This window comes from Colobus angolensis, unplaced genomic scaffold (genome assembly GCF_000951035.1).
Source record: "Colobus angolensis palliatus isolate OR3802 unplaced genomic scaffold, Cang.pa_1.0 Scaffold7, whole genome shotgun sequence".
NCBI classification, from domain to species: Eukaryota; Metazoa; Chordata; class Mammalia; order Primates; family Cercopithecidae; genus Colobus; species Colobus angolensis.
This window is the reverse complement of record NW_012120709.1, coordinates 27,455,143-27,467,036: the sequence shown is the minus strand read 5'-3', so window position 1 is coordinate 27,467,036 and position 11,894 is coordinate 27,455,143. Positions and strand designations below refer to the sequence as shown.

Here is an 11,894-nt window from a genome sequence, read left to right as displayed (position 1 = left end):
GCATGCAAATAACTTTAATGACATAAATGCTTATAAAATAAGTCTCTTACCATATGAACGCGGTAAAGAATGCTAATTCCCAGAGTCATGAATGGCTTAGAGAAATCAATCACCTTCTCCCGTTCAGCTGTAATGGTGAGGCCTGCCACTGCCAGATCTGCTTTCTGAAAGGAACAGAGACAGCCTGTCAGTGGGGTGGCCATAGGAGACAAGGCACAGAGACTTGCAACCAGCAACCGTCACTGCTATTGGAGATGTGATGCTGGTCTGGCTTCTTGCTTGAGGAGTGGCTCTAAGTCAACAAAGCATACAGATCTGAATGATCACTCATAAAAGTACATGGATATTGAAGCTACAACTCATGTTCACTTGCCGTTAGATCCCTTTAAATACATAAACAATTTTAAAAACGGGGGTATCACTACTAGACTGTTCAGAGATGGTCTCAAAGTGTCCCAGGGTAGGGGCTCAGGAGGAGGAAACTGGCAGATTGGGCTCCTGCGTTCTCAATAGCTTTTTTTTTTTTTTCAGAGACAGGGTCTCGCTCCGTCACCCAGGCTGGAGTGCAGTGGCGCAATCTCGGCTCACTGCAACCTCTGCCTCCTCAGTTCAAGCGATTCTCCTGCCTCAGCTTCCCGAGTAGCTGGGACTACAGGCGTGGGCCACCATGCCTGGCTTATTTTTGTATTTTTAGTAGGCACAGGGCTTCATCATGCTGGCCAGGCTGGTCTCAAACTCCTGACCCTGTGATCTGCCCGCTCTGGCCTCCCAAAGTGATGGGATTATAGGCATGAGCCACCATGTCCGGCCCATTCTCAATATTGAGTAGTGTTTGTTTTGTTCAGTTGACAGAACTCCACTGAGTGCTTATGGTGTGTAAGAAACTTTGCTGAAGGGGGCTACAATGAAAAGTAAAAATGCTGGAACCACAGAAATCAGAAAAACCTTAATGCAACCCCATTTGTCCCACAGTGAGGAAGCAGAGACTGGGAAACTGAGCAAGTGGCCCAACGTCACAAAGCTCATCCCGGCTGGCTAGGATTCAGGCCTTCTGGATCACTGGCCACTTATGTCGCTGTCCAGGTGAAACTTTAGGTGTCATTAGTAGACCCAAAGAAGAGTCTCTATGGTGGTTCTCAAAATGCTATCTAGGGGGCCACCGACCTCAGAATCACCTGCTGGGTCAGTTAAAATGTGAATTCCTGAGTCTCATCCCAGACTTCCTGGATCAGACTTTCTGGTGGTAGGACCCAGGAAGCTGTATTTGTACAAAGCTGCCCTGATGATTCTACCTTATACTGTACTAATTGTTAAGAGCCATATTTTTATGACCTGGGTGCTGTGTCTCAGACTAGCCTACAATGATTTACATTTTCTAATGCTGAGAGATCAGCTGATGCAAAAGATAAAATACGAAAAGTGAAGTGTGGTCCAACCATCTATAAACAGGCTGATGAGTTCTGAATGACTACGTACAAACATTGCAAAGAAAGTAGGGAGACAGGCCCACATTTCACATACAATGGAATTATGATGTGTGTACAGCAAGGATAAATTCGTTGGCAAATGTCAGTTTCTTCTCCACCTCAACTCCAATCCTCCATCACCAATTCAGGTTCCACCCCATAAAGCAGTCACAGGATCCAGCACAGCTTAACAAACTTAGAGCCTTATACAGTGAGGTCATCCTTAAAAAGCAACTGGGGTGCAGATGAAAATAGAAAATGTGAATGATTCATTCCGTATTTCTCCAAGACAGTGCTGATGATTGCTAGCAAGTGAATCGACCCTTGGGTTCAAAGTGAGGTTTGATTAGAGGATTATTAGCGCCTTCATTTAGGGGACTCTTTAGAGGGTTGCTTGGGCCGTTCGGGGCCTCAGCCCCTCCACAACAGAGGCACTGATTTGAATTCAGCTTTTGAACACAGGTGTCAGGCAACAGAAATGAACCAAACTGGTAGCCAAGCCCTACCTGAAACTTGAGGGGAGGAAACAAGAGTTAAGTGGGCTGGAATGAAGAAACTGGAGGAAAGATGGCAAGATTAGAAAAATTAAAAGCGTTGAAATGAAAAGAGGTAAACGTGGCATCCACTCCTTTCTCTGGTTGTTTTGTAAAAAATCCGTATCAATTAACCAAAGCCAACAACTCTATCCTCAAGTTTATTTTCCTCACACCCTGCTTTTCCTTCCAAAGGGCAAACTTTGGATTGAAATTTGGAAATCATTTCACAAGTCGATAAAAGTTGGCCAAGAGTGATATTATGCGAAAACAATTCCACAAGTCCCCGTGGAGACACATCTGGAAATGGGCAGCAGCTCACTACAGGGTTCTTCCCTGGGCACACAGACAATGACCACATGCCGAGGGAGAGCTTGCGCCCCATGTTTGGAGAGCGCATTTCTGTCTACTCACTCACTGATACTTCCCTACAAACGGGGAACCGGCTTCATGTGCACATCGCTGGCACATGCCTGCCAGCTCCAGTCTTTCTTTCCTTTGTCCCCAGTCAAGAGGACGCTGGGGGTAAGGGAGGCAGGGAAGGAGCCAGGAAAGGGCAGTGACAAGCTAAAGGAGGCCATGAAGGGTTTGTGGCGGCCATTTCTTGCACTTAATATTATAATCTCAACACAGAGGAGCAATTACCTACTTTAGCTTGAACACATTGGGGTATCAGCAACAATCACATGGGCTCAGATTATTCCAATCACCTGTGCATTCGTTATTTTACCTTAGTTAAAAAGACATTATGGTTGGGCACGGTGGCTCACGCCTGTAATCCCAACACTTCGGGAGGCCAAGCTGGGTGGATCACCTGAGGTCAGGAGTTTGAAACCAGCCTGGCCAACATAGTGAAACTGTCTGCTAAATATACAAAAATTAGCTGGGCATGGTGGTGCATGTCTGTAGTCCCAGCTACTCGGGAGGCTGACACAGGAGAATCACTTGAACCCGGGAGATGGAGGATGCAGTGAGCTGAAATCATGCCACTGTACTCCAGCCTGGGCAACAGAGAGACTCCATCTTAAAAACAAAACAAAAGATATTATGCTATAAAGCAGCCTTCAGATGAAGAGATAATGTGCCATGAAACCAAACTAGTAAGTTGGGGGTCTGGGACTGTGATTCCACCCAGGAGTCGCTGGTGTAAGAGGCCGAGGGGCATGCAGAATGCTGAGGGGCATGTTCAATGACAACTCATCCAAGTCCTTCTGCTCCTCTGCCTCCTGGGGGGACAGGTGGGGGCCAGGCCGGGCAGGGTGGGCATGCTGTCCTGCGGAAAGAGCAAGGAACAGGACATCAGAAGACCTGGCTTTTGGTGACTGCTCCTGCTTTCACAGCCACTGAAGTATACTGAGCTCCATCGAGACAGCTCCAGGGCAAGTGAGAAGCAGATGGGCAATGGGCAGCTCTGTGCCTTGCTGAAGACAAATAGCTAAACACAGGCAAAGAAGACCCTAAGAAGCTGAGAGGCAAAATCTCATCAAGTGCACGGTCTGTGCAAACTTGCTGGGAGGAGCAGGAGAAGCAGCACCCAGCTGTCTCCGTCAGCTTTGCCAAGTTTTCTCAGAAGTACTCAGTGCTGGAAGGCCATGTCTGCTAAAGAGAAGGAAAGTCTGTGGACAGGGCAAAGGTGGAAAAGGCCTGTTATGAAAGAGAAATGAAACCAATATCTCTCCTAAAGGGGAGACAGAAAAAACATTAAAGGATCCTAACGCACCCAAGAGGCCTTCTTTGACCTTCATCTTGTTCTTTCCTGAGTACTGCCCTCAAATCAAAGGAGAACATCCTGGCCTGTCCCTTGGTGATGCTGCAGAGGAGCTGGCAGATGTGGACTAACACGGCTGCAGATGACTAGCAGTCATATGAAAAGAGGGCTGTGAAGCTGGAGGAAAAATGCCAAAAGGATATTGCTGCAAACTGAACTAAAGGAAAGTCCGATGCAGCAGAAAAGCGAGTTATTGGGGCTGAAGAAAGCAAGGAAAAAAAGGAAAAGGTAGAAAACAAGGAAGATGAAGAGGAGGAGGAGGAAGATGAAGAAGATGAAGACCAGGGTGACGATGATGAATTTGGTTCTAGAGCATTTTTTCTTGTATATGAAGCATTTAACAGCCGCCCCCCATACAAAACCCATTCCTTTTAAAGAAAATAAGTGAAATGTAAGGCTATGTAGGATTTGTTTTTTAACTGCACAGTGTCTTTTTTTTTTTTTTTTGTCTAGTTAACACACTACTGAATGTGTCTTTAGATAATCCTGTCTTGGTGGTATTTTTAATGGCCACTAACCTTGCCTGACACAATATGGGGTTGTAAGTTGGCACAAAAATTTAAAGCAGGTTCTTGGTGCACAGCACAAATTAGTTATGTATGGGGACAGTGGCTTATTCATCTTTAGTTGACTTCGATGAAGATTACACATGATAACTGTCGTTCTATTAGCTGAGTACCGCTCTGTGATTGCAACAAAAAAAAAGTGGCAGCTGTTTGGTTGACATTCTGAATGCTTCAAAGTAAATACAATTTTTATTTTATTTATTTATTTTTTATTATTTTTATTTTTTTGAGACAGAGTCTCGCTCTGTCTTGCCCAGGCTGCAGTGCAGTGGCACGATCTTGGCTCACTGCAACCTCCACCTCCGGGGTTCAAGTGATTCTCCTGTCTCAGCCTCCCAAGGAGCTGGGAATACAGGCGCCCGCCACCACGCCCGGCTAATTTTGTATTTTTAGTAGAGATGGGGTTTCACCATGTTGGCCAGGCTGGTTGCGAACTCCTGACCTCTGGTGATCCACCTGTCTCGGCCTTCCGAAGTTTTAAACTTTTAAACCAAAAAGAACCATGACTCTTGTCACTTGTGGGCCACAACCTCATCATGACCTTAGGCAAATTATTCCACCATCTAGAATAGTGTCCTCAACTGTAAATCGAAAGGGTTCAAGCAGAGGTTCTCCAAGCTCCTTTCCGGCTGTCAAATCCCTGGCTTTAATGTACCTGACTAGAAGAGGCAGAACGTACAAGAGTGGTGCCCACTTTGCTTAAGTGGATGATGGCAGTCAGCAGTATTGAATACTCTGAGGAGGAAACTGATGACCAGACTAGTCAGTGAAGAGCAGCCGCTAGCAGGGACATTTGATTTTAGGGAAAGAAATTCAGGAAGGGGCCATCTGGGGAAGGCAGGTCTAAAATCGTAACCCAGGGGGGATGGAAAACCAGAAAAGGCTGGGACCATTAGAGCCACAGGGTAGGGCTGCCAGAGGAAGAAAAAGACTGGTGAAGGGAAGCAGAGAGTGCTCCATGCATCCCGTGTGCCTGGCTGTGGCATGGGGTGGATGTGCGCCTGTACAGGGGTATATAAATACATTCCTCCCGAGAGAAAGACTTCTCTCTCCTTTCCCTATTTTTGACTGAAAGTGTTCTTTGAAGAGCTTTGTGTTCTGCCTCTCAGAGATCCCCTCTTTTATCTCCTGGATGTTTGTAGAGTTTACAAGGGGAGGGCAGGCAGGAGCCAGCCTGGAGGTGACTTCCAAAACATACTCTCTTTGACCTTCTGGAGATTAATAGGGGCCATGCAGCTGCCACCATTTCTATCAATGCCTGAAGGCTTGGTGTGGCCACTGCTCTTCTCCTAGGACATGAGCCTGGCTGGGAGGAAGATGAGCTTTCACAACAAGGCTGTGGTCTGCATCTGCCTGGGCCTGCTGCTCCCACTCTGGGCTTCCTGAGAATGGCATGAGGAGCGGTCTAATGGCAGTACCAGATGCGGGACCATCCGAAGCCAGCAAAGCCTTCCTATCTCCCTCTCTTCTTTTTCAGACAGCTGTTGCCCTCATTCGGGCAAAATTCCCTCCCTCCCACTCAGCAGTGCCCTAGCACCATGGCGTTGACCTCTTTTTTTTTTTTTTTGAGACGGAGTCTGGCTCTGTTGCCCAGGCCGGAGTGCAGTGGCGCGATCTTGGCTCACTGCAAGCTCTGCCTCCCAGGTTCACGTCATTCTCCTGACTCAGCCTCCCGAGTAGCTGGGACTACAGGCACCCGCTGCCATGCCCAGCTAATTTTTTATTTTTAGTAGAGATGGGGTTTCACCATGTTAGCCAGGATGGTCTCGATCTCCTCACCTCGTGATCCACCAGCCTTGGTCTCCCAAAGTGCTGAGATTACAGGCGTGAGCCACCGTGCCCGGCTATGACCTCTTGCAGCCTCAGGCCTGCCTCCTCCACCTGGCCTGGCTGCCCTCCCTTACACACAGCCGTGCTAATGGGAGGGTGGGATGGGTCAGGAGACCTGCCAATGCCTCTGCTCCTTGACGTCCAAATGTCCATGTGCAACTCACTTCCCTTCTCTGGGACTCATTTTTCTCCACTGTAAAATGGGGCAATACCTGCCTATCAATATTATGTGAGAGTCAAGAGAGATGTTGGTTGTGAAAGAGCCTTATAAATCATAAAACTGTAGAGTGCTGCCCTATCAATAAGGGGCTAGCGAGACAGTAGAAGGGGTAACTGAACTTAGTTTTCAGCATGGCCTAGAACTACGTGGACTTGCACTCAACTTACTTGTTGTATGACCTTGGGCAAGTCATTTATTCAACTTTTTCTAAGCCTCAGTTTGCTTATCTATAACGTGGGGATAATAACAGTATCTAGCTCCTATAACTGTTGAGAAGATGAATGAGGCCATGTCTGTAAATGCTGAGCATGGGGCCTGGTTCAAATTAAGTAGCCAGCAGGTGTTTGCTGTTGGGATGACAATGCTCCTGCTGCTGCTGCTGAACTTGACAATGAAGATCATCTTAGCAAGGGCTTATGGAGACCTTATGATGAGCTGTGGGCATGTTTGGAGGCAGGAAGGCCTGTTCTGTGTATGTGCAGCCCTAACTGGTCACCGCGTTCCCCACTCAGCCCACTGCGGCCCTTCCCGGGTGACCTGGAGCACACGCACAACTATGTTGACACAATGTGCTCTCTGGTGTGACTGTCTGTCTCTGTGGACCCATGTGGGGTCCAGGCCTCCCAGACCTCATGCTGTCTGTCCTTTGGAAAACTGGGAAAAATCCAGTACCTAGCTTGGAAAGCCAGTCATTCTCCCCAGCCCCTTCCTCGAAACATGATTCTCCTTTGGGGAGAATGAATCACATGGCCTCTCCAGCTCCCTTGGAATCCTCTTTCAGATCCTCTCTTCTATCTCTGATCAGCTTCCAGATCTTTCTTCTCTGACCTTTTTACACTGCACCCCCCCACCCCAGCTTTCTGCCCTTGGGGAGGCCGGCTGCCCCTGCCCCCTCTCCGTGCAGGCAGCTTTCTTCAACTTTACAAGTCAGGCCTCCACATCTCCTGTTTCACCTGCTGCTGGGGCTGCAGAGTGCCTCCCATTCTTTGATGTCATTTAACTCTGTAATTGTGTTACTTAACTCTGGGAAGCTTTGAGAGCCTACAGTTGGGATGAGAAAACGCTACCCAGAACAAGCATTCCTGGAAACCTTCATTCCAAGGTAATCGTCTCTGGAGATCCCCTGTATATTGAAAAGGCTTATGGAATCCAAGAAAGGCCAGGCCTGAGGCTGTGAAAATGAGGCTGGCATTATCTGTTGACACCCAGATAGGAAGCAGCTCTGTGACCAGCAAGCCTGGCTTTCCCGGGAGGGATAAGGCACATTTGGCTGTGGATGAGGATATGGGCTGAGGGTAACCTGGGGCTGCTGAGCTCACTGGGGGATTTCAGCATGGGTGGGGGCTGCCTGCAGAGCCCCATGCCCTCTCCCCGCCTATTTCCTCCTCGCTAATGCTCAGTGTACCCTCGCAGCTCTCCACTGACTCTCTGCCCTGCACCAGGCAGTGTGCAAGGTGCTGGGATACTACGGTGAACAAATACAGGCACAGTCCCTGAGAGCAAAAAAAAAAATTGCAGGCCAATAGAGGAGGCGAACAGGTATCAGATTGTGGGGAAGAAAAAAAAAAAAAACAAACCTTATAAAATTGCACACATGCTGTGTTTATAGGGAGGGTTATATATGGCACCATGAGAAGGTGGAACAGGGCGTGGGCAGAGCCTGGAAGGTCCACAGGAGGTTTCCCCCGATAAGACTCAGTTGCCTGAACGGGGTGACCAGTGAGAAGGCCTGGGTGAGCATTCCCACAGAAGGTACAGCTTGTGTCAAGGCCCCGATGCAGGAGGCAGCTTGGTGCTTTCCAGGGGCTGTGGGAAGGCCAGAGTGGCTAGAACACACAGGGCCAGGAGCATGCTGTCAGATGAGGCTGGAGAGGCAGGCAGGGAGCAGAGGAGGCAACGCCCCAGAGAGCAGTCAGAAGATCCTGAAGTATTTTCTACAGTGAATGTCCTATGTTATTGACTTGTAATATCAATACAGCTAACACCCGTATCTCTTCCTATGTGTCAGGCACTGAACTAAGCCCTTTACATGTCACCTCACTCAGTACCCACAAAACCTCTATGAGATAGATTACTCATTACTATTATTATCCTTATTTAACAGATGAGAAAACTGAGGCACAGAGAGTTCAAGTAAATTGCCCAAGGTTGCACAGCAAGTAAGTGGCAGAGCCAGGACTCAAACCCACTTAATTTGGCTTCAGAGTCTGCATGCTGAATCTGCTGCACATTCAATCAGCTCTAGTGAAGAAAAAGATTGAAGGGAGGCAAGAAAGGGTCCTCTGCACTTTTCTCCTCACTCCCTTGCCGTGTATATCACCACACTCCAGGCAATGTGGTCTCCACCCCATCACTCCACCAATGCCACTCCAGCCAGGGTCAGCATGACCTCCATGGTACAATGACCAAGGGGTGGTGAAGTCCTTGTGTTGCCAAGTCTCCGAGCCTGTCATTCTCTCTAGTTCCTGCAGGAGCTCTCCTAATAAGGCCAAAGCCAAGGACACAGCTCTGCTTCCCTCCACCTGCTCTGACCTGTGACTGCATTGCCTGGGTCACTGGCACCAAGCCAAACTGGGTTCAAGTCCTAGCCCTGCCAGTTACTCACAGTGTGACCTTAGATAGGTGTGATTTCTCTCCCAGCTCATTTTTCTTATCTGTAAAGTGGGGATAATAATTGCCCAGTCAGAGATGTTATGAGGACAAAGGAAATAATACATATAATACACAAAACACTTTACCTGGAATAAAGCGGTGCTCAGTATTTCTAGCAAAACTCACTTGTGCACCACAACAACTACACCTATCCTCCATCTTTAAGAAATTATTCACGACTCCCACTCCTCTGCAGTCCAGTGCGTGGGAGTCTGGCCCTCGTGGTCTGCCTACTCCTGCAAGTTCAGCCCCATCTCCATCACTCCTCTCCCAGACACTGCCCCTCCCCTGCAGCTAGGCCAGCTCAGCTGGCTCTCAACACACCTTATACTTTTCCGCAGTTATATTTACTCCACATCAAAAGTCTGAACATCAACTCCACCTACTCTTTAAGGTCTATTCAAAGTTTACCATCCTCATAAAGCCTTCTCTGATCATCTTCCCAGGCATAAGCCCTCCCTTCTCTGTCACCAAAGAGAGAAGGGAACGCTTGTGCCACCCGCCGTGGCATATACTATAAATTTCCTTGTATTAGCACAGGAGGCCTGGACTCCCTCCAACTCTGCCACCTATGAGCTGCGTGATCTTAACTTCTCTGTGCCTCAGTTTTTTCATCGATAAAGTAGGGATAATGATAGTTCCCACCTCCATGGAGCGTCTATGGGAGTTACATGAGCAACCCACACAAAGCTTAGGCCTGACACAGGTAACTCACAATAAATGTTAGCTCTTACTATTACTGCTGTTGACATTTGTGTGCATATCTCATCTCCACATTAGATAAATTTCTTGAAGCAGGGATCAAATCTTAAAAAAAAATTAACATAAACACCATTTCAAAGCTCCCATTAGCCCTGTTTTGGAGACAAAGAAGCTGAGACCCAGAGAGGTTCATAATTTGCTCAAACACACACAGCTAGGACATGAAGAAAGCTAGCTTCAGACCCCCATGTACACATTCTCACACTGTGTACTTGGCTTTCTTATTACAGCACGGTTCGTAGTGACTTTCCTCAAGAGGGCACACAATCAGTCCCTAGTGAACCAGCCAAGGAGGGGACCCCCCTAAACGTGGCCCGCCCTCGAGCCCCTTCTTGCTGGCAGCTGAAGCAGGCTGACTTCTGACAGATGTCTGTATGCAGGAGGGATTTTTGTCAGGAGGCTGGAACATTAGAACCAGAGTCAGGTCATGCTGTGGATGCGATCCGACACACATCCTCATCCTCCAGCCCAAGGAAGACGTGAAGCCGTAGGTTCCCCACTAGAGGGCGCCCTTCTCCCCTTGCCCCCACCCCAGACTCGCTTCCCTCTAACAACTTGGACAGCGTCATGTGGGACGCCCAACCTGAAGAGGAAGGGCGCCTTGCTCCAATCTGGCTTAAAGCAGCTGTCAGCGGAGGGGTGTTAATTACAGTCCGGGAAGGAATGGAGATGACAGGCCCAGGCTGAGCCAGAGGCCGGAAGACTGGCTCCACGGAACTGCTTCCAAATTCTCCCTAGGCCCCAGTCCTTTTGTGCTGTGCAGTTGAGCAGAATAACATCTGCATCTCAGCCCATTTCAAATTAGATTATCTGCTCACTTCCTGTCTTTTGATCAATTCACCTGCGGGCGGCTTTCTCCCTCCAACCCGCACCTATTGAGATGCTCAGGGAACTTGCCAGGAGTCACTGGGGTCACTGAGCTGCAGCGCAATGGGATCAGAAGAAGGCAGGGAGGTTCACTCCCACTACTGGCCCACACGAGCATCTGCAGGGCTCATCCCTTATACTTCGGCGTCACATGCCTGGGAAGGCAAACGCACACATCTGCTCTCCTGTCACATGAGTCAGGCTGTCTGCCCACGCCACCCGCCGCAGGCTGGAGACAAGGAAAAACTCTTAGGGGTCACATGGCACCTGCAAAATATTTTGTGTCCTTGTCCACTGAGGAGACTGGATGCCAAGCCCACCACTTCTCCCTTCTTTCAGAACCAGGATATAGGAACAAAGATCAGGGAATAAGGAAACAGTAAATAGCACCCAATTGTTCACCTGTGCCAACACACACACACACACACACACACACACGTCTTTGCTAACCAGTGCGAGTCCATGTTTGTAGAAAGCATTCCTGCTCACTGGGCCGAGCCTATCCACAGCAATGCTTGAAGAGGCAGAGGCCCGGCAGAGCATTAGCATTCCTGGGGAAGTAGCAATGTCATCCGCAGGTCCAAGCGCTCCCTAGTGCTATTTCTCGAGGTTACAGCTTACTCTCGGGGCTGGATGAATTTCTTTAGAGTTAAATTAAAGTCCCCATGAAATATTTAGTTGGCTCGGCACAGGGCTGTGTTATTGGCGTATGGAGGGCAGATTTTAGGAAAGAACCAGCGCTAAGGAAAGAAGGGGCTGGCAGTTCATTTGCAGGTGAAATTATGTGGCACAGAGGTCCAAGCTAGCTCAGGAGGCCAAGCAGATACTATTTACCCTTGATCCTTTCGTTACAGGCTCCCGTTCACTGGCCCACAAATCCTCTTGCTTTTTGGGGTCAGGCAGATGCGTGTTTGAATCCCGGCTCTGCCACTCACCAGCTGAACTATTACCAGAAATCTGAGCTTCAGTTTCTTCATCTCTAAAATAGGCAAAATAACGTATAATTCTTATGACTGTGCTGAGGATTAAATCCAAGTCCCTGTGTAAACAGAGCTCACATGCGCTCTGCTTCTTACAATCCCCTCTTCCCACTGCAGCCAGAGGGGTCTTTGGGAAAGCTAAAGCAGATGATCCCATTCTTCTCCGTGTTGCCTTCTTGCTTTCTTTTTTTTCTTTTTCTTTTTCTTTTTCTTTTTTTTTTTTTTTTGAGACAGAGTCTCACTCTGCCAC

At 48.4% G+C, this 11,894-nt stretch overlaps 1 protein-coding gene across 2 annotated transcripts in view; it reads right to left on the bottom strand.

The window, feature by feature from the left end:
- GRIK4 (glutamate receptor, ionotropic, kainate 4) overlaps nt 1-11,894 on the bottom strand; it is a 432,235-nt gene that overhangs the window by 47,814 nt on the left and 372,527 nt on the right. For both annotated transcript variants that reach the window (XM_011926979.1, XM_011926978.1), the window contains exon 13: nt 51-164. In XM_011926979.1, the coding sequence (XP_011782369.1) occupies nt 51-164 (114 nt within the window). The remainder of the gene's footprint in view (nt 1-50; nt 165-11,894) is intronic.